Source organism: Calliphora vicina, chromosome 4, assembly GCF_958450345.1.
Source record: "Calliphora vicina chromosome 4, idCalVici1.1, whole genome shotgun sequence".
Classification (NCBI taxonomy): Eukaryota; Metazoa; Arthropoda; class Insecta; order Diptera; family Calliphoridae; genus Calliphora; species Calliphora vicina.
The window spans coordinates 111,343,593-111,367,567 of NC_088783.1; the positions used below are offsets into that span (position 1 = coordinate 111,343,593).

At 24.6% G+C, this 23,975-nt stretch overlaps 1 protein-coding gene across 2 annotated transcripts in view; it reads left to right on the forward strand.

Annotated features, from left to right (window-relative positions):
• The window catches only part of mnb (minibrain), a 122,736-nt gene that overhangs the window by 89,207 nt on the left and 9,554 nt on the right, over window positions 1–23,975 (forward strand). For both annotated transcript variants that reach the window (XM_065510388.1, XM_065510387.1), the window contains 4 exons: window positions 1,444–1,615; window positions 1,672–1,839; window positions 1,914–2,200; window positions 2,259–2,916. In XM_065510388.1, coding sequence (XP_065366460.1) covers window positions 1,444–1,615; window positions 1,672–1,839; window positions 1,914–2,200; window positions 2,259–2,916 — 1,285 coding nt within the window. The remainder of the gene's footprint in view (window positions 1–1,443; window positions 1,616–1,671; window positions 1,840–1,913; window positions 2,201–2,258; window positions 2,917–23,975) is intronic.

A 23,975-nucleotide genomic window follows, 5' to 3' on the forward strand; every position in this document is an offset into this window, starting at 1 on the left:
GTTTACAAGATTTTTGAATTTCTCCCATGTAAAATCAATTTTTATACTATTTTTTTTAATTTTTAAGTCATTTTCGAAATATCCAAAATTCGAACTTAATTTCGAATTTTTCGAACATGAAAATTTTCAATTTGTTTACAAGATTTTTGAATTTCTCACATGTAAAATCAATTTTTATAAAAAATTTTTAATTTTTTAGTCATGTTCGAAATATCGAAAATTCGAACTTAATTTCGAATTTTTCGAACATGAAAATTTTCAATTAGTTTAAAAGATTTTTTAATTTCTCCCACGTAAAATCAATTTTTATACAATTTTTTTTAATTTTTTAGTCATGTTCGAAATATCCAAAATTCGAACATAATTTCGAATTTTTCGAACATGAAAATTTTCAATTAGTTTACAAGATTTTTGAATTTCTCCCATGTAAAATCAATTTTTATAAAATTTTTTTTAATTTTTTAGTCATGTTCGGATATTCGAAGTAAATTTCGAAAATTCGAAACTTAATTTTCACTAGTTTTTGAAATTCTAGTTCATGCATGTTGAGTTTATTCCAACATTTTTGCTTGATTTGTATTGTCGAACATACAAATTTTTCAATATTTGAGTTCTATTTAATATGGTAATGCAAAATTTTTACTTAAGGCCATTTTCGATAATTCGAACTTAATTTTGCATTTTTCAATGATGTGAATTTCCAATCAATTTCTTAGATTTTTTATAGATAATTGTATGTATGTATTTAAGTCATGTTCGAAAAGGTAAATTTTAGTTAAATTCGAACTTAATTTCGAATTTGAAGAAGCAATAGATTTTGATTTTTTACATTCTTTATTAAGAAAACAAAATATTTTTTAATATTTCCAATGTAAAAGGAATTTTTATGGAAAATTTTTAATTTTTTATTATGTTCGGAAATTCGAACTCAATTTGGAATAAAAAAAAAACTATTAGAATTTGATTTTTATTCATTCTTCATTAGAAAAATTAGAAAATGTTGATTCCTTGAGTCATATTTGAAAATTCGAACTTAATTTCGAATTTTTCGAAATATTTATTTTTCGATTTTTATTAAGAAAACTACATAATTTTAGGGATTTCGAATAGTTTTTTAAAATCCGAACTTTAATTTTAGATTTATTCAAACATTTTCAAAGGGTATCGATATGAAAACATGTGTGCTTTTGAGGTTTAATTTTTGTTTATAAACATTTTTTGAAATACATTTGTTTATTTTTTTTATTCCTGAAATAATTATTTGTATGTGTTTTGTGTCATGTAGTTATAGGAATTCAGTTTTTATAATTTGAATTCTAAACGTTCATATATTTTGATAAAATGTTAATTACCCGGAATCTTGTAAAATCATTTATAGCTAATCTTTCAAGCAAAAACTTTTATTAAACATTTTTTCTTATATTTTTTCTTTTTTAACTTTAGGTATATTATGCAAAAAAGAAACGTCGTGCCCAACAGACCCAAGGCGAAGATGATTCCTCCAATAAAAAGGAACGCAAATTATATAATGATGGCTATGATGATGATAATCATGATTATATTATAAAGCATGGTGAAAGATTTTTGGATCGTTATGAAATTGATTCATTGATAGGTAAGTTATTAAACAAATTTTTGTTAATTATTTTCAATAATGATGTCTTTTAACAGGTAAAGGTAGTTTTGGACAAGTGGTCAAGGCTTATGATCATGAAGAGCAAGGTTATGTAGCAATAAAGATAATTAAGAATAAGAAACCGTTCCTAAATCAGGCACAAATTGAGGTTAAACTATTGGAAATGATGAATCGTGCAGATGCAGAAAATAAATATTATATCGGTGAGTATTGTTGAAAATTATACGTTCAAGAACTTGTTAATTTAATATACTTCTCTTTTTTTACCATAATTTAGTTAAACTTAAACGGCATTTTATGTGGCGCAATCATTTATGTTTAGTATTTGAATTATTATCCTATAATTTATATGATTTATTACGTAATACAAATTTTCGTGGTGTCTCATTGAATTTAACACGAAAATTTGCTCAACAGCTATGCACTGCTTTGCTCTTCTTGAGTACTCCCGAACTGAATATAATCCACTGTGATCTAAAACCCGAAAATATATTACTTTGTAATCCCAAAAGATCAGCCATAAAAATTGTTGATTTTGGCAGTTCATGTCAATTGGGTCAAAGGGTAAGTCTTTAGTTAACTGTTTATTTTAATACAAATTATTAATTTTTATTTCCCTTAGATATACCAATATATACAATCACGTTTCTATCGTTCACCGGAAGTTTTATTAGGCATACCTTATGATTTGGCCATTGATATGTGGTCTTTGGGTTGTATTTTAGTGGAAATGCATACCGGCGAACCTTTATTCTCCGGCTGCAATGAAGTCGATCAAATGAATAAAATCGTTGAGGTTTTGGGTATGCCGCCCAAATATTTGCTCGATCAAGCGCACAAGACTCGTAAATTTTTCGATAAAATTGTCTCAGATGGTTCGTATGTTTTGAAGAAGAGTCAAAATGGTCGTAAATACAAACCGCCTGGATCCCGCAAACTGCACGACATCTTGGGCGTGGAGACGGGTGGGCCGGGCGGCCGGCGTATGGATGAGCCGGGTCATTCGGTGGCGGATTATTTGAAATTCAAAGACTTAATATTACGAATGTTGGATTTTGATCCGAAGACGCGTGTCACACCGTATTATGCGTTGCAGCATAATTTCTTTAAGCGTACCACGGACGAGGGTACCAATACGGGTGCTGGTACGGTACAAACTGGTAGTATAGCAATATCTTCGCCTTCCGTTAGTTCAACATCATCATCGACGGCCGCCTTAGTGCCGGGCGGTCAAATGGTACCGGTCAGTGCGGTGCAACATTCAGAACAACAGAGTCATGGTAAGTTTCAATAAGTGCTTTATATTTTTCTTTACTTTTTTATATGATTTTTAGTAGTTTTTTCGGATTTTTTTTTTCTATGATTTAAGTTTTTTTTTAAAATTTAATTATTTGTTTATATTTTTGCAAAATATTAACTTTTTGTTTTAAGTTCGAACTTAATTTCTGTCTCAAAAACCTGCCTATGATTGTTTGTTGGTTTAAATTAAGGAATTATTATAATTTTGAACAAGATTTCTAAATTTTTTTATTTTAATTTTGAATGGTTGCTTATAATTACTTTTCATTTCGAATATATGAGGCTTGCAGATTTCAAATATGCCAACAGTTTTTTCGAGTCAGCTTTTGTTAAAGTGATATAAGATTTTGAAATTATAATGAAATTGTGCTTTAAAAGAGTCAATTTAATTTTTTCACAAAACCTAGTATTAATAGTTGATAACTATTTTTCAATTAATGATTTCAAATATACGAGGGTCGCTGATTTCAAAACTGTTAATAGTTTGTTCGAGTCAGCTTTAGTTTTTGAGTTATGAGGTAAAGAAATTTTACTTTAAAATCGATTTTGTTTTTTCTCGAAAAAAATATTAACAAGAGTTGATAATTACTTTCCATTTAATAGTATTAAATATACGAGGGTCGCTGATTTTAAAAATGCTAAAAGTTATTTCGAGTCAGCTTTAGTTTTGCTGAATATGGAGTAATTAAAATTTTATTAAAAAAACTAAATTTTCAAAATTTTGAACTAGAGCTGATAACAACTTTTTATTAAAAAAAATGGAATGTAGGAGGGGCGCTGTATTCAAAAATGTGAATAGTTTTTGTGAGTCAGCTTTATTTTTTGAGTTATGATGTAAAGAAATTTCGCTTTTAAATCGGTTTAGTTTTTTCTCACAAAACTATTAACAAGAGTTGATAATTTCTTTCCATTTAATAGTATTAAATATACGAGGGTCGCTGATTTTAAAAATGCTAAAAGTTATTTCGAGTCAGCTTTAGTTTTGCTAAATATGAAGTAATTAACTTTTTTTTTTTAAAAACTAAATTTTCAAAATTTTGAACTAGAGCTGATAATAACTTTTTATTAAAAAATTTGGAATAAACGAGGGGTGCTGAATTGAAAAATGTCCATAGTGTGTTTGAGTCAGCTTTCATTAAGAAGAAATGAGATAATGAAATTTAGCTGAAAAGTCAATTTTGTTATTTCTCATAAAAATTATTAACCGGAATTGATAATTATTTTCCATTTAATAATTTCAAACATACGAGGGCTGCTAATCTCAAAAATGTTAATAGTTTGTTTGAGTAAGCTTTAGTTTTTGAGTTATGAGGTAAAGAAATTTCTCTTTAAAAGCGATTTTTTTTTCTGAAAAAAAATATTAACAAGTGATGATAATTATTTTCCTATTAATAATTATAAATATATGAGGGTCGCTAATCTCAAAAATGAAAACAGTTTTTTCGAGTCAGCTTTAGTTTTGCTTTTTTTGGAGTAATTAAAATTATCTTAAAAAACTAAATTTTCAAAATTTTGATTTAGAGCTGATAATAACTTTTTATTATAAAAATTGGAATATACGAGGGGTGTTGATTTCAAAAATGCCAATAGTTTTTTTGAGTCAGCTTTCGTTTAGAAGATATGGTATAATACAATTTTGCTAAAAAGTCAATTATGTTAAAACTCATAAAATTTATTAGCCAGAGTTAATAATTATTATGCATTTAATAATTTCAAATGTACGAGGTTCGCTAATGTCAAAAATGTTAATAGTTTGTTCGAGTCAGTTTTAGTTTCCTAGATATGGAGTAATTAAAATTGTTATCTAAAAGCTAATTTTTTTAATTTCGAACTAAAGCTGATAATAATTTTTTATTATAAAATTTTAAATATACGAGGGGTGCTGAATTCAAAAATGTCCATAGTTTTTTTGAATCAGCTTTGGTTTAAGAGATATTAAAGAAAAATATTAAACCTAGAAATAGGCAAATTTTCTACTAACCTGTTTTTAAAACCCAAAAGTATTCAATAATTTATAATAATTAAATTTAAATGTTAATTTTGTTGTTGTTGTTGATTTTTTTTTTAATTTTGTTTAAAAATATAATTTAGAATTTATTGTATTACAATTATTTTGTTTTAATATAATTTAAAGTAGTTTATTTATTAATTTGTAGTTTTTGTATTATTTTAATTCTTAAGCAAAAAACACCTACAATAAATATTGTTAAAATAACTAAAATAAATATTTTCTTCTCTTTTTCTATTTCTTGTTATAATAAAAACAAATTATTAAATTAAACAAATTTTTGTATAACAATTTGTAACAACTAAAAACAAAACAATGTAAAATTAAATACACAAAAACTACAAAACAAAATCAAAACAATGTAAACTTATATACAAATAAAAAAAAAATCAAATTTGAAAACTTAAAACAAAAGATGATAGACGATGACCTGGCTTAATGGCAAAAGATCATTTTCTACCACATCAAATTCAACACTCAACATCATTAAAATCAGCATCATCAACATCTTCATCAACAACATCAATCGCTTCCTCAGGTTCGAATACAGCAGCTACCAGGAATATAACAAATAAAAACTTAGCAACAGCAACAACCACAACTTCAACATTAACCACATCCTCAACAGCCAATACAATGGGACAACAGCAACAACAAACACATCCTCAACATCAACAACAACAATCAACACATGGTACTATACATCATTTGGTTTAAATTCTCTTTTTTTTACTATTCTCTAAAATTCAAACAATTTTCTCTTATGTTGCTCAATATTACTTTTGTATATAAATTTCTTTCCTTTTTGACCCTGTTTTTTTTTCTAAATTTTTGTTTTATCAATTTTTGAGAAAACCAAACTTTTCTAAATGAATTTCCTTTTTAAAAAAGTATAGTTGGCCAAAAACACCATCACCAACACCACCAACCAGCACTACCACTTTGACGATTTTGAATGTTGTTAAACCGGTTTATGTACGCATTTAATGTTTGTTTAATTAACATCATATAAATACAAATTTGCAACCGATTAAGAAAGAGAGTGTGTATGTGTATGTGTGTGCAACGTCTTGGTTATTTAAATTAAACAAAATGTAACGTAACGTTACATTAATGTAATGTAACGTAAAGTGTAGCATATTATTATTATTATTGTAGTTTTTAAGTATTTCAATATTTATATTTATAAAACAGAAAACAAAATACAAAAAAAAAAAATAAGTAACAAATTCCTTTTATTTCTATTTAAGTTAGAAAATTTTAGTTATTTATTAAAATTTAGTTTAAAAATAAAACAACAATACACTTAAAATTAAAAAAAGAGAGAATAAGAAAGAGAAAAACTCTTTATATGTCTTCATACTTTAAAATTTTTTATTTCACAAAAAAAATTTCTTAAATTTCTCTTATGCATTTCAAATTTATATTAAATTCTATTTAGTAAACTTTACAACTTTTTTAAAGCTGTTATATTTAGCCTGATTTTAAACCGAAATTGTTTTATGTTCTTTATTTTATAAGTTTTTTTAAATGTTTTATAATTTGTACTGAAAACATGTATTACTATTTCAAAAAAACTAAACATTAAAAAATATATTTCTTAGTTTAAATTTTTAAACTAAAATAATAATAAAATTTTTATTTAAAATTAAATTTATTAAGATTTTCAAATATGTTCTATTTTTTTAAAATTTCAAACTTTTTATATTCTAATTGTATATATGTATATGAGGGGCAGCATTCAGAACTGCTCAAATTTCTATCAAGTCAGCTTTCGTTTAGGAGATACAAAATAATAAAATTTCTCTTTAATGTCAATTTTGATTTTCTCCTACAAATTATTAACAAGAGTTGATAATTATATTTTAATTACTAAATTTAAATGTACAAGGGTCGCTGATCTTAAAAATGTTATTAGTTTTTTCGAGTCAGCTTTAGTTTTTGAGTTATGAGATAAAGAAGTTGAGCTCTAAAATTGATTTTTTTTTTAAATTTTCCCAATAAATAATAGCAAGAGTTGATAATAAACCCATCATTATATATTTTCGTATATGCGAGAGTAGCTGTTTCTAAAAATCCCAAAAGTTTTTTCGAGTCAGCTTTAGTTTTCAATATATGGAGTAATTTAAATTTCCTTAGAAACACAATTTTTTAAATTTCGAACCAAAGTTGATAATAACTTTTTATTTTAAAATTTGCAATATACGAGGGCTGCTGATTTCAAAAATGTCCATAGTTCTTTCGAGTCAGCTTTAGTTTAGGAGATATGGACAAATACAGTTTGGCTAAAAAGTAAATTTTGTTATTTCTTATAAAAGTTATTAACAAGAGTTGACAATAACTTTCTATTAATTGATTTTAAATATACAAGAGTCGCTCATTGCAAAAACGGCAATAGTTTTATCGAGTCAGCTTTAGTTTTTAAGTTAGGAGGTTTTTTAAAATTTCCTTAGAAACACAATTTTTTAAACTTCAAACTAGTGGTTTTTATTATAACATTTGCAATATACGAGGGGTGCTGATTTCAAAAAGCCCCATAGTTCTTTCGAGTCGGCTTTAGTTTGGATTAATTAAAATTTCCTTAGGAAGACGATTTTTTGAAATTTCGAACTAGAGCTGATAATAACTTTTTATTTTAAAATTTGCAATATACGAGGGCTGCTGATTTCAAAAATGCCCTTAGTTCTTTCGAGTCGGCTTTAGCTTAAGAGATATGATGTAATAATTAGCTTTGAAATCGATTCAGCTTGATTAAAAAGCAAATTTTTGTAGTTCTTTTCAAAAGTAGTAACAGGAACTGAAAATCAGTTTTGTCTGAATGATTTTAAATATACGAGGGCTGCTGATTTCAAAAACAGCAAAAAGTTTATTCGAGTCAGCTTTTGCTTACTCGAATAAACTAAAATAATTAGATTTTGTGATTTCTCATAAAACTTATAAACAAGAGATGATAATAGTTTTCCCTTTACTGTTTTTGAATATACGAGGGTAGCTGATTTCAAAACTGCAAAAAGTTTTTTCGAGTCAGCTTTCGCTTAAGAGTTATGGCCAAATTAAATTTCAGCAAAATTTTCGAATATGTTTCTTTTGAGAAAATGTTAACTGTTTAACTGTTACAAGAATCGATAATAATTTTTCTTTAAACTATTTAAAATATAAGAAGGTAGTTGATTTTAGAAATGTCATTGGTTTTTTCGAGTCATCATTTGTTTAGGAGTAATGAAAATTTTTAAAAATTTTAAATAAAATTTAAAATTTTTTTTTTTATTATTTAGACTTGATAATAAATTTTTATTTAATTATTTTTAATAAACAAGCTTCACTAAATTCAGAAATATAATTGTTTTTTTTCGAGTCAGCTTTAGTATGGGAAATATGAAGTAAACAAATTTTGCTAATTTTAGAAAAAAGGTCATGTTACAGTTTCATCTGAAAATTTGTTTCAAGAGTTGATATTAAATATTGTTTAAATAATCTTAAATAAACAAGGGTTGCTAAATTCAAAACTGTTATTTATTTGTTCGAGTTGGCCTTAGTTTAAAAGCTATAAGCTAAAGATATTTCACTTTGAAAAAAAAAAAAATATTTTTGATAAAAAATGTGTTTAATAGGAAATTTAATTGAAATAATATGAAATTTAAATAAACAGGGGTTGCTGAATTCAAAACTGTTATTTATTTGTTCGAGTTGGCCTTAGTTTAAAAGCTATAAGCTAAAGATATTTCACTTTGAAGAAAAAAAAAAATTTGATAGGAAATTTAATTGAAATTTTATTGGGTGTATGACTTTTATTTTGAAACATTTGTACACTATGCTATGTTCTTTTCCCATCTTTCTGGCAATATATGGATTTCGAGCCAATCTCTATTCTAAGGTACTCTATTCTAAGGTAAAGCGTATTCCATAGAGAGCGTTCTGCATCGATCGAAACAAATAGTAAAGGGTGAGGCAAAACTTCCCAACCACTTTTTTCTAAATAGTTTCTAATAGGTATTGCATTATGTAGCCCAGCTTTGTCAGGATGGCATATTACGGTTTTAAATTCTTTTAATAGCTATTAATTTGTTGTTTAAGCTGAGTTTTTCTTTTGCTTATTTTCTCTCTTTTTATTTGTAAGTGTACTGTCTAAAAACTTTGTATAAATTTAACTTAAAAACTCTTCAACAATGAAATATATTTTCAAGCATAAGTTTTTTTTCTACTTTAAAAAAAAAACTAAAAAAAAATAACAGAAAAAATAATAAAACGACTTAATTGACTGCCATAATTTTTAACTTAACAAAAAAAAAATTAAAGTTTAACAACAAAAAAAAATCTCATAAACATTTCTATTTAATTATTATAATTAAACTTAAACAAAATGAAAAAAGAAAGCAAAAACATAACAACAAATGACACTATTTTATTTAAACACAACAACAAACTCAATAAATTTCTAAAAAAAAACATGTAACAAACATAAAAATAGCAATTTATAAAACTACAAACAAAAAAGCATAAGGCATAAAACAAAATGCAAACAAATTATGAAAAATAAAGTAAAGATTAGTTGGTTCAACATTGTCGTAATCGAAATTAAAAAATAACAACAACAACAAAAGCAAATTATATATATATATATTTAAAGAAAAGAAAACCCCCCAACCCCAAAAAAAAAATTATAAAAAAAATATAATATATAAAAGTAGTAATAAAACCAAGAGACACTGAAGAAAACAGTAATTAAAAGAAATCATATAGTTTTAGTAAGTAAAAGTATAACAAAAAAACCCCAAAACTTTAGGTCATTTTCCAAAACAAAAAAAATGAAGTTGACATAAACAAAAAAATTACTACTACTTTTGGCTATAAACAAAACAAAAAAAAAACAAAATTACTTCTAAAATTATATATATATATAAAAAAAACAAACACAAAAAAAGAAAACAAATTACTACTAGATTTTTTTTAGACATTTAAGTCTTAAAAATAATGAAAAAAAACCAAAATTTATAAAATAAAAAAAAACTAAATTATTACTAAAGTAACAAAAACCATTACACTTTTTGGCATATAAATTTAACAACAAGCAAAAAATAAATATAAATTATTAACTATTATTTCAGGTTTGGCTTAATTTTTTTTTGATTTCCCTTTTTCATTTACCCAAAAAATAACTCTACAAAAATATTTAAATATAAAACCGCCCCCCAATATTTGAAATTTAACTTCCCTTTGACAAAAAAAAAACTCTATATATATTATAATAAAGAAGTAAACAAAAACAAAAAAAAAATTACATATTTTTGGCATCGAACTCTAACTAAAAACTAAACAAAAAACAAACTATGTACTACATACTTACTACTACTAAAAAAAAACAAACAAACTATTACACTCGAAGCAAAAAAAAATGGTTATATAAAAGAAATTCAAAAGAAGAAAATATTTAAAGAAAAACAAAAGCATATGTTTACAATTACCCCTCTCTCTACATACTGTTTGGACTCTATGGCAATGTTTATCCAATTAATCAATAAAATATTTACAATAAATAATGAAAAAATAATTTAAAAAAACTAAAACAAAAAAAAACTAATTATAATTTCTTTAAATTTTCCCCCTAAAAATCAAAAACATTTATTTCTTTAAAATTTAATTTTTTTTATTGTTATTTTGTATTATTCAATTCCTTGTTTGTTTTGGTAACTATACAGTTTTATTGCTTTAAACGAATGGTCCTTCCAACTTGAAATTTTCTGAAAATAAGCAAATCCACTTAATTGTGCATAAATTCGAAAATAATCCATCGATTTTTATGATTGATATCTCATTTTGTTCCTATTACATGTGGCTTTGCGATAAATTTATAAATCTAAACAATTTCTGCTGTTTTCGATTTTTTAATGATTTTTTTAAAATTTGATATTTTCACTTAAAAATTATATTTTTTGCTTTAATTTGTTATTATAACTCCGAAACTACTGACACGATTGAAACGTAACATATAAGAGAAAATTTGTACATGGCATGGGGCAAATGTTTTCAACATTCAATCAATCGAAAGCAATACATTAAGTACTCAATTTTATGTATAACAAACAAAAAAAGTTAAATTTTGTGAAAATAAGCAAATTCACTTAATTGTAAATAAATTCGAAAATAATCCATCGATTTTTATGATCGATATCTCATTTGGTTGCTATTACATGTGGCTTTGCGATAAATTTATAAATCTGAACAATTTCTTCTGTTTTCGATTTTTCATGATTTTTTTAAAACAAAAAAATTTTATTTTTTTACATAAAAAATATATTTTTTGCTTCATTTTTTTATTATAACTCCGAAACTACTGAATCGATTTTTATCTTCGATATCTCATTTTGTTCCTATGATATGTGGCTTTGCGATAAATTTATAAATCTAAACAATTTCTGCTGTTTTCGATTTTTCATGATTTTTTTAAAACAAAAAAATTTGATATTTTTACATAAAAAATATATTTTTTACTTTAATTTGTTATTATAACTCCGAAACTACTGACACGATTGAAACGTAATATATAAAAGAAAATTTGTACATAGCATGGGGCAAATGTTTTCAACATTCAATCAATCGAAAGCAGAACATTAACTCTCAATTTGATGTATAACAAACAAAAAAAGTTAAATTTTGTGAAAATGAGCAAATTCACTTAATTGTGAATAAATTCGAAAGGAATCAATCGATTTTTATCTTTGATATTTCATTTTGTTCCTATTACATGTGGCTTTGCGATAAATTTATAAATCTAAACAATTTCTGGCGTTTTCGATTTTTCATGATTTTTTTAAAACAAAAAAATTGAGATATTTTTACATAAAAAATATATTTTTTACTACAATTTGTTATTATAGCTTCGAAACTACTGACACAATTGAAACGTAATATATAAGAGAAAATATGTATATACCATGGGGAAAATGTTATCAAAATTCAATCAATCCAAAGCAGAACATTAACTACTCAATTTGATGTATAACAAACAAAAAAGTTACATTTTGTGAAAATAAGCAAATTCACTTAATTGTAAATAAATTCGAAAATAATCCATTGATTTTTATGATCGATATCTCATTTGGTTGCTATTACATAAGACTTTGCGATAAATTTATAAATCTAAACAATTTCTGCTGTTTTCGATTTTTTAATGATTTTTTAAAACAAAAAAATTTGATATTTTTACATAAAAAATATATTTTTTGCTTCTATTTGTTATTATAACTCCAAAACTACTGAGCCGATTAAAACACAATATATAAACAGATTAAAGGCTATAAAAATTTGAACTTTTCTAAGTTTATTTCAATAATATCGGACTAACCCTTTTTGAGTTTTTATGTGGCGAAACATTAAAAAAAAAATCACAATTTAAGAAAAAAAAATTTGTCCATAGAATTTAAAAATTTTACCATTTTTGTACTACTGGAACAAAATTGTACTACTACATTAAAATTGTGTAGTGGTTTAAAAAGCCTCCAAAAATTTTTCGATTTTGGAGGCAAAACATAAAAAAAATCACCCCATTCCAAGGTTTTTTGTGAGGTGGTTAGTTTACTAACCACCGTGGCGGTTGTCATTAAAAATAATTATGATACAAATGTTCGTATTGTATAAATTTTTTTGATGCCAATAAACTATGTTTTAAAGACTATATAGAAAAGGTGGTTAGTAAAGTGACCACTTAACCGCAAAGTGTTAAAGCTTAAATTTATAGGCTGCTGTAACATTTCTTTGCATTAGTAAAATCAAAAAGAGTGTGTAAATCAAGTTTTTTGCAATATATCCCAATTATGAATAAAAAATCCGCGGGAGTTTGTTCCCCAGGAGTTTTTTCCCATTGAATTTGAATAGGAAAAATGAAAATTGGAAAAAACTCCCGGTGAATTTTGATTCATAATTGGGCTGATAAACCAGGACAACCTCGATTTTTGACCTATATCTGGATTACTAAGTCATTAATATTGACAATATCGATATCTAATGATAGATATTTCAAAGACCTTTGCAATGGCGTATATAAACCCATAGTAAGTTGGATACATACAATGGATCGAAATCGGAAAAATATTTTTTAACCCGATTTTTTTTTTTTCACCAAAAATTTTTTTTCGCTAAATATTAAAAAAAATTGAAAAAAAAAGTTTAAAATTAAAAAAAAAAAAATTCGAAAATTTTTTTTCCAAAAAATTAAAAAACTGCAAAAAAAAAAATAAATTTTGTTTAACTAAAAGTATTTAAAATTTTTATTTTGAAGTATAATTTGGTGAAGGGTATATAAGATTCGGCACAGCTCTCTTACATGTCTAGAACTACGATTGAAGCTAAAGTAATGGTTCTATTATGAATGGAAACCTAACTAAAGTTACGTTGTCAGCGGCAACTGGCAGCTATCATTTTGTGCTGCCAAATTGGCAACCTGAAATTTAAGGTTGCCCTCTGACAATGCAACTGAAGTTCGGTTAATCGACCAATAAGTCTATATAAAGACCTGGGATTGAAGTTTTTCTAGGGCCACATAAAGACCTCTGATTAAAGCTTTTCTTGGCCTATATAAAGAGCTGCGATTGAAGCTTGACTAGGACTTGGATTAAAGTTCAAGTATAACTTATGATTGATGCTTCTCTAGGACTATATAAAGACCTATAACTGAAGCTTATCTTGGCCTATATAAAGACCTACGATTGAATCTCAGCTAAAACCTGTGATTGAAGATTAACTTGGCGCATATAACGACAAACGATTGTAGCTCAAGCTAGAGTAGGGCTATATAAAGACATGCGATTAAAGCTTATCTGGAACTGTATATAGACCTATGATTGAATTTTATTTAGAACTACGATTGAAGCTAAAATAAAACTATTTAACGACCTGCGATTAAAGCTTAACTAGGGGTATGATTGAAGCTCATCTAGAACCATATAAACCCCCATGTTTGAAGCTCAAATTGACCTATATTAACACTTGTAGCTTAACTAGGAAGCTCAAGTAGGATCTGCTACTGACTCTAATCTAGGATCGTCTAAAGTCCTATACACCCCTATCGCGAATCAACATTTCACAACGAAAAAAGGAAAAGGGAAACCTTTTCCTTTTTTCGTTCATCAACTTTGTTCACGTGAAATTTTTAGATGGAATTTTGTAAACAATAAACAGCTGTTACGAACAAAATCAACTATTGTGAATGTAAAGTTCATCATGATATTCCCGATAGCAATTTTCCTTTCGAGGGAAATGAATATTTCATGGGAACAAAATTTCACATGTTATTGCCGATAGGGGTGATAATCTTTGATGCTCAACTAGAACTATATAACGTAAAATTTGGACTATGGAAAGACCAGCGATTGAAGCTCATCCAGAACCATATAAAGACCTATGTTTGGAAATTAACCTACAATTGAAAATTGGTACTTTAATTTGCCTATATAAAGACCAAGCAATTGAAGCTTAACTGGCAGTACGCATGAAGCTAATATAGAACTTTGCAAAGACCTGTTGAAGTTCATCTAGGACTATATAAAGAGCTATGATTGAAGTTTAATTTGACCTAAATATACCCATGATTGCAGCTAAATAAGACTATATAAGGAGCTACGATTGACGCTAAAGAAGGACTCTCGACTAGACTAGTAGAAGTTTGCAGGTCTCTACCGCCAATAGAGCGTACATTGGTAACATTGGTGTGATCCAGGCTTAGTAAATTAGCGTGTATTCCTAACGGCCGGGTTCGAAGGACCATTAGTGCTTCTAGGACCTCTTCGCCATTTGCCAATCACATTTGGAGCCCAGAAAAACCTCAGCGCGGATGTACTAAATGCAGCCTATGGCCAAAAGTAGGTATCTTCCTGTTACGTTTTTAAAAGGTCGGCTTTTACCGCTGGAGTAGTGGCATCTTTCTTCAAGCTGTTGGAATTTGAGGGTCTTATGTAGTTTAAATAGAGAACTTGGTTCCTACATTTGTGTGATCCAGGCCTAGCAAATCAGAATTAGCGTTATGTAGCGTCCATCTGTAGGCACTTTATGTGCCCTTTTCTTGCTAACGGCATATCACTTCTCAGTGATAGGCAGGCAGCCTGTGGCCAAAAGTAGGTGTCTTCCTATTACGTTTTTAGAAGGTCGGCTTTTACCGCTTAAGTAGTGGCATCTTTCTTCAAGCTGTTAGACTTTGAGGGTCTTATGTAGTTTAAATAGAGCACTTGCTTCCTACTTATCATATCGATTGAGTGAGATATTTCCTGCTTTGAACTTGGCAGTTGCTCCTGAAGCTGAAGGTTTGGCATACTTATTTATGGAATATACCAGCAGTTCTAGGAGACTGTCACGAAATAGTGATTTTATCTATCAATTAGGATGACAACTAGTTACATAACTAGCTACGTCATTAGTCCTAAGCAGGGGGTCAAGTGATCTGTTTGGATAACAATGAGACTCCCAGCTGGTCCCTTTTTTACAACTTTATTTTGATGAGGTTCGAAGGACCATTAAACAGTTTAAACGCTATTTATTTTTTATTAATTTTGGGTCAATTGACATGTTTGGATAACAATGAGACTCCCATAGCTGGTCCCTTTTTTACAACTTTATTTTGATGAACAAAATTCATAATTTTGATAGGTTCGAAGGACCATTAAACAGTTTAAACACTATTTTAGTTTATTCCTAAGCAGGGGGTATATTGACCTGTTTGGATAACAATGAGACTCCGATAGCTGGTCCCTTTCTACAACTTTATTTTGATGAACAAAATTCATAATTTTGATAGGTTCGAAGGACCAGTAAACAGTTTAAACACTATTAATTTTGTTTATTCCTAAGCAGGGGGTCTATTGACCTATTTGGATAACAATGAGACTCCATTAGCTGGTCCCTTTTTTACAACTTTATATTGATGAACAAAAGTCATAATTTTGATGGGTTCGAAGGACCATTAAACAGTTTAAACACTATTTTTTCCCAGCTGGACCCTTTTTAACAACTTTATTTTGATGAACAAAATTCATCATTTTGATAGGTTCGAAGGACCATTAAACAGTTTAAACACTATTTTAGTTTATTCCTAAGCAGGGGGTCAATTGACCTGTTTTGATAACAATGAGACTCCGATAGCTGGTCCCTTTTTTACAACTTTATTTTGATGAACAAAATTCATAATTTTTATAGGTTCGAAAGACCATTAAACAGTTTAAACACTATTTATTTTTTTTATTCATTTTGGGTCAATTGATCTGTTTGGATAACAATGAGACTCCCATAGCTGGTCCCAGCTGGACCTTTTTTACAACTTTATTTTGATGAAAAAAATTCATAATTTTAATAGGTTCGAAGGACCATTAAACAGTTTAAACACTTTTTATTTTTTTATTAATTTTGTTTAATACTTTTTATATTTTCTTGTTTTCTCAAAAAAAAAACATAAGAATTTAACTCATTAACTTAACTCTTAAAAAAAAGAACATTTTTATAAAACCAAAAAATTTATTAATTTAGAAATGAGAAAAAAAAATAAAAGAAAAAAAAGAATAATTAAAAACAAATTATGCATTTATTAGGTGACTTAACCACCATAGAGTTCATTATTTGCAAAATAATAAAATAAAAAACCATAAAAAATAATAATAATAAAACAAAACATATTTATTATACCATTTAAACAAAATCATTCATGCTGTAAAAAATTTAACATACAAACAAAACAAAACAAAAAACAACTTTAAAAAGTTACAAAAAAAAAACTCTATACACTTGTAAAATATTAAATTGATTAGCAATCCGTATACAAAATATTAATTATAATTAACAAAAGTAAAACAAGAAAAAAATTAATAATAAAAATTATTAGAAATTTATAAAAAATAAAAAATAAGTAATAAAAACAAATCATAGTTTATAAACAAAACAAACAAACAAACAAAAATATTAAAATAAACATAAACATTAAATTAAAACTGAAAATAAAACAAAACAAACCAACAAATATGAATGAATGTGCAAATAAAACTGAGTGTGTGTTTGTATAAAATATTATAAATTTAATTATAAATTATTTAATATTAAAAATAATAATAATAATTAATATAGCATACTTTTTAGATAAAAATATAAATAAAAATAAAAAACAAAACAAAACAGTTAAGTACATAAAAACAAAACAAAAAAAACCACAACACTCTCGTAATTATTAATTTTTTTCACCAACAAACAAAAACCAACTCACTTATTTTTTCTACATTTCAAAAGGAAAAAAACCAACAACAAGAAAAACTTTCTTAAATTTCCAGAAAATTAATGTGAACATTTACTGAAAATAATTAATTAAATTGCAAGGATGAAAATAAAAACAACAAAATAATAATAAATTATGTAAAACATTAAAACCTTTAGTTGTAGTCATAAATTATATTTAATAAACATAAAGAAAGAAAACAAACAAATAACAGCAGAACATGAAGAAATAAAAAAAAAAATAAAAATATTTAATAATAACAGACACAAAAATTTCCCTCAAAACCAGAAAATACATAATAAAAATTAAAACAAATTTCCCAACAAAAATTATTTTGATAATTTATTTAAAAATTAAACAGTCTATATTCTTTCTTTTAATACAAACATTTCCTAAATTGTAATTAAAAATGGTGATTTGGGAAAAAAAGATTTTTTTATACATAAAAGCTTTTATTAACTAAGACCACAAATTTCATAGATTTTATAACATTTTGCTTAAATTGTTTGGTAAAATGTGTAAAAATTTCAAAAAAGAGCTTTTGATTAGAAAAAAAAAAAACCTTTTTTTTAAAAAAAAAAGCTTTTTAAATTTTTTACTGTTTAAAATTTTTATATTAAAAAAAGCTTAAAAAAATGTTTTTTTTATCTAAATTTCATAGTTTTTGCAATAGATTGCCTTAAATATTATTTTTATAAACTTTTTTAAAAAAAGCTCTCAAAAAAACAAGCTTTTCTTAACAAAGACCACAAATTTCATAGATTTTGTTAAAATTGTGTTAAAATTTCAAAAAAAAGAGCTTTTTTTAAAAAGCTTTTAAAATTTTTTGCCATGTTTTTCTTTAATTGTTCAAAAATTTTACATTAAAACCTTAAAAAAAAAGTTTTTCTTATCTAAATTTCAAAGTTTTTGCAATAGTTTGCCTTAAATATTATTGTTATAAACTTTTTTTAAAAAAGCTCTCAAAAAAACAAGCTTTTCTTAACTAAAACCACAAATTTCATAGATTTTATAACATTTTGCTCAAATTGTTTGGTAAAATGTGTACAAATTTCAAAAAAGAGCTTTTTTAAAAAAAAAGCTTTTTAATCTACAAAAGCTCTACAAAATTTTTTTTCCAATATTTCCTTGAAAATTTTTATAAATATGCATACAAATTTAATCTGACAAGATTTTTATAGAAAACATTTAAAAATGTTTCTTTTTCAAAAATAAGCTTTTAAAAAAAGCTTTTGTTACCCAAACAAAATTAATTTTTTAAATTTGTTACAAAAAATTCCTACAAATTTAAATCTAACAAGATTTTTATAGAAAGCTTTTTTTAAATAAATTAAAATCTTCAAAAAAGCTTTTTTTTAAATAAATTTCAAAGTTTTTGTTATATTTTGCCTTAAATATTATTTTTAAAATAGTTTTTTTTTCAAAAAAAAAGCTTTAAAAAAAGCTTTTCTCTCCCCAAAAAAATTTTTAATTTTTTAAATTGTTTGTATTAGAATTGTTCTAGATTTTTATAGAAAGCTTTTTTAATAATTTTAAAATCAAATTTTTTTTATAGAAATTTCAAAGTTTTTGTTACATTTTACCTTCAATATTATTTTTACAAAACTTTTTTTTTAAAAAAATCTCTTTTTCAAAAATAAGCTTTTATTCAAAAAGCTTTTCTCTCCCAAAAAAAAAATTAATTTTTAAATTGTTTGTAATACTCTTTCAAATTTGAATTAGAATTTTTCTAGATTTTTATAGAAAGCTTTTTTAATAATTTTAAAATTACGTTTTTTTTATAGAAATTTCAAAGTTTTTGTTATATTTTGCTTTCAATATTAGTTTTACAAAACTTTTTTTTAAATAAAGCTATTTTTAAAAAATAAGCTTTTTCTTAGCCAAAATAAATTAAATTTTTAAAATGTTTTTTTTTTCAAATTTTTTATAAAATGCAAGTTTTTAATAGAAAGCTTTTTTTAATAGAAATTTTAAAGTTTTTGTAATATTTTGCCTTAAATATTATTTTACAATACTTTTTTTTAAAAAAAGCTCTTTTTCAAAAATAAGCTTTTATTAAAAAAAAGCTTTTCTTACCCCAAAAAATTTTAATCTTGAAATTGTTTGTAATAGCTCCTTCAAATTTGTTATAAAAATGCATACAAACAAGATTTTTTCAAAAAAGCTCTTTTAATGAAAATGCTCTATTTACTTAAACAATTAATATTGCTCAAAAATTCGTTAAGTTGCAATTCTAAGATGATTTTATACAATAATTCAATTTTAAAATGACTTTTCTACAAAAGCTTTTTTATTTAATGAAACAAAATATTAATTTTTTTTTTTGTAATACTTCCGTTAAATTCTAACAAAAATGCCTAAAAATTTAAAACTAACAAGATTTACTAAGAAAGCCTTCTTAATTAAATAAAAAAATGTGTAAATTTGAAAAATGGTCAAGATTTTATACAAAAAAATTTTTTTCTAAACATTTCATTCAAATTTTTTTTCCAAAATGTAGAAAATAAATTCTAACAAAATTTTTACACAAATCTTTTTTTTTATTAAAAAACGCACTTTTAATGTATTATAAATAAACAAAATTTCCATATTTTCGAAATATTTTATTCAAATTCTAACAAAAAATGACTTATATGAGAAAGCTTTTTCACTTAAAATCACAAAATTTTATTATTTTAGTAATATTGCCATTTATGTGTTAAACAAATTTCCAAAAATTCAATTAAAACAAGATTTCTATACAAACAATTTTTTTTTTAAAGCTCTTTTTCCAAAAGAAACTAAATTTCAAAATTTTTGTAATATTTCCTATAAATTTTAACAGAAATTTTTAATTTTAAAAAAAAATTTGTATAAAAAAAGCTTTATTTGTTTAAATAAACAAAATTATTATAAAATAATGTTTAAAAATGTAATTCTAATACGATTTATATTGAAAAGATTTTTTTCAGCAAAAACCTCTTTTTGTCTAAACACACAATGTTCTATATTTTGACAATATTGCCATAAATTATTAAAAAATTCCTAATAATTTAATACAAAAACGCTTATATGAAAAAGCTGTTTTTATGTAAACGAACAAATTCTAGCTTTTTCTAAGCTTTTTATATTAAAAGCTCTTATAAGCTTTTTATATTAAAAGCTCTTATAAGCTTTTTATATTAAAAGCTCTTATAAGCTTTTTATATTAAAAGCTCTTATAAGCTTTTTCTACAAAAAGCTCTTATAAGCTTTTTCTACAAAAAGCTCTTATAAGCTTTTTCTACAAAAAGCTCTTATAAGCTTTTTCTACAAAAAGCTCTTATAAGCTTTTTCTACAAAAAGCTCTTATAAGCTTTTTATACAAAAAGCTCTTATAAGCTTTTTATACAAAAAGCTCTTATAAGCTTTTTCTACAAAAAGCTCTTATAAGCTTTTTCTACAAAAAGCTCTTATATGCTTTTTCTACAAAAAGCTTTTATAAGCTTTTTATATTAAAAGCTATTTACATATATTAAAAGCTATTTATGCTGAAGGCTCTGATAAGTGTTTTATGCCAAAAGGTAAAAGTACAAACTTTTTCTACAAAAAGCTCTTATACGATTTTTTATAATAAAAGCTCCTTTTAAAGATTTTGAATTTATTTTTTTAAGCACTTTTAAGCTTTTATAATAGAAACTATTTTAACCTTTTCTGCTAATCACTTTATTTATATATACATAATTTGCAATATAAATTCATAAGATTTTCTACTAAAACTTATGAAGATTTTTTTTAATTTTAATAATATTTTGAAGCTTTTGATACTAAAGGTTCTTGTTATGATTATTTATAAAAACTGTGTACTAAAAGCTTTTTAATGCATGCTTTAAACATTTTCTTATAAAAGCTGTTTTAAGATATTCTTAAAAAAGCTCTTCTTATAAAAGCTCATTTAGTTTTTTCTTATAAATTCTTTTTTAAGCTTTCCATATAAAAGCTCTTTTAATCTGTTCAAGCTTTTCTTGTAATAACTTCTTTTAATCTTTTCTTATAAAAGCTCTTTTAATCTGTTTATTCTACAACAGGTTTTAAAAAGCTTTTATACTAAAACATCTTTGAAACTTTTCAACTTTTCAACTAAAAGCTTTTAAGCCTATTTCTATTTAAAGTTATTGTTGTGATTATTTTAAAGTCGTTCTTTTAGATATTTTCATAAAAGTTTTTTTTAGTAGTTTTTTTTTCTTCTAATTTCTAATCCAATTTTTTTTGAAAATTAAGAAAAAAATCTTTAGAAATGCTTATAAAAGACATGGCAGGATTGTTTAATAACAATCCCAAAAGGAAATTCCCAAGAGTAAACTCAACTACTTCCAACTGTCATGTATAGGAATCATATTTCTAAACAAAATTTCTTCTAAGAATTTTTTGGGATTAAGAACCAGTCGTATGAGTGTTAGAAAATTCCTAAAATTAACTTTAAAAATTCCCAGTTTATTTTGAAATTTAACATTTCTGATTCGATTTATTAAATATATAAAAACACACGCCCGAACAGTATTGAATATAACAAACAAAACAAAAAAACGAAAACTTACTTGAAACCTTAAAAACGTAAAAGAAATGAAAACAAATATTAGAAAAAACCAGCTAAAAATATATTAAACAAAACAAAAACAAATATTTATTTACAAAAAATAAAAAAACATAAAAACCTTGAAAAAAAAAACATTATAAAAGAAAAATTTTATTTAAAAAAAAAAAATTTTTTTTTTGATTTGTAACAAAAACCAAAAAAAAACAAAATATTTTAATTTTTTTCTACCTATTGATAAAAAAAAATACTTAATAATAATGATAAAAAAAACAACAACAACGTAATTAAATAAAACACAACAACAAAAATGTTATACAACTTTAAGCCATTTATTAATTAAGTAAAAATAAAAAAAGAAACTTAAAAATAATAAAAAACAAAAAACACAACTTCATCTTAACAACAACAACAAAAAATAATATTAAACAAAAACATAAAAATAATAATTATAATAATGAATTATTATTACAACATATTTCATTTAACTTTAAGTTAATATTTCATAATTATTATTAAATACAACAACAAAAACCAAACAAAAAAAACAACAAAAAAATTTAAAAAAAAACAACAAAACCCATGAATAATAATGATTATATGAAAAAAAATGATAAGCAAGAAAACAAACAACAACAACAAAAAAACTTAATAAAAAATTTATGATATAATCAACCAAAAAAAAAAAAAACAAGGATTAGTTTTCTTCATCAAAAGCAAAAGTTTAAATCTTATTATTAGAACTTATTTAAGGCAAACAGTCCCTAGATGCTTGACTACAAACCTAAATATTGAATAGTAACAACTGTTTACTTCTAACAATTATAGGTGCAATTGTTAAATATTCAAATTTTTGAGATTTTTACATTAAATTCAAAAAATTCATTTAAAAGCAGTAAGTTGCTGAATGTTTTGTGGTATGTTGACGTAAGAAACCTCACAAAAAAATCAGGGGCCTCTATCAACCAAATTCCACACCATACCGTGGCTCTGAGAAGGGTGTAAGAACGTTTATTTCAAAAACCAGTCAAGCAACAAAAAATTCTAAATTGAGTTATTCTGCGATTACTGTTTGGTAAAGGTAAATGCATCCTTTAATGCAAACAAAATTAAATATTGCCCCCCTATTATGGTGTGACAAAGCCGAGAAATCCATGTTTAGTGCAAAAACAAGTCAAGTGACAGCGCTTAACTGGTTTTGTACTATCTAATATTAGGCCCTAATAAAATATGTAAAGTTCATTTGTCATTTTACATTTGAAGTTTCCAATACAACTAAAATATTTCCTATGAAATTTACAAAAGTAAAGGGTGTTTGTTTAAGAAATCAGTCAAGTGCAAACTTTATATTATTTTTTAAATACGTATATGTTAATTTAGATAAAAAAGTTTTATGTTTATCAATCATTAACACAAATGGATAATTATCATAGGAAAATATTTCTATTTTGTAAAAGTATTTTTTTCAGTTTCCATGAAATTTTCTTTGATTTACTCAAAATCAATAATTTGTTGCTTGACTGGTTTTTGAAATAAATATACCCAAAATCTTAGAGCAGTGATGCACTGCTCTAGATTTTTTTTTCTTTTATTAATGTTTAACAAATTATAGAAAGAATATGCAGTAATGCAGTGCTAAGATGTGTCGAAAAAGTAACCGAATTGCGACAATTAAAATTGTAAAATAAACGATTTACAAAATGTTTGTATAATGGTGAATTTTCAAAAAATGTTTTATTTTTTTTTAAATTAAATTTTTTTTAGATCAATGAATTTTTAGAAAATTTGTAATTTTTTAAAAAAAAATCAAATTTTTTTTCGCGAAATTTATGATTTTTTTTTAAATTCAAAAAAAATATGACTTTTTTTTTAAATCGATGAATTTTTTGGAAAACTTAAAAAACAAGTAAGATAATTATATTTGTTTTTTTTTTAATTTTTTGTAAAAAAAAAATTTTCGAATTGTTTTTTTAAATTTTTAAAAAATTTTCGAATTTTTTTTTTGAAATTTTTAAAAAATTTAAAATTTTTTTTTTTTGAAATTTTAAAATTTTTTTTTATTATTAGCAAAAAAAAAAACTTTTGGTAAAAAAATTTGGGTTAAAAAATATTTTTTCCGATTCTGACCCATTGTAGGTCCAAATTACTATGATGGTCTTATATACATACGTCGTTTTTAAATCAATGAATTATTATAAAATTGGTAATTTAAAAAAAAAATCTATTTTTTTTCGCG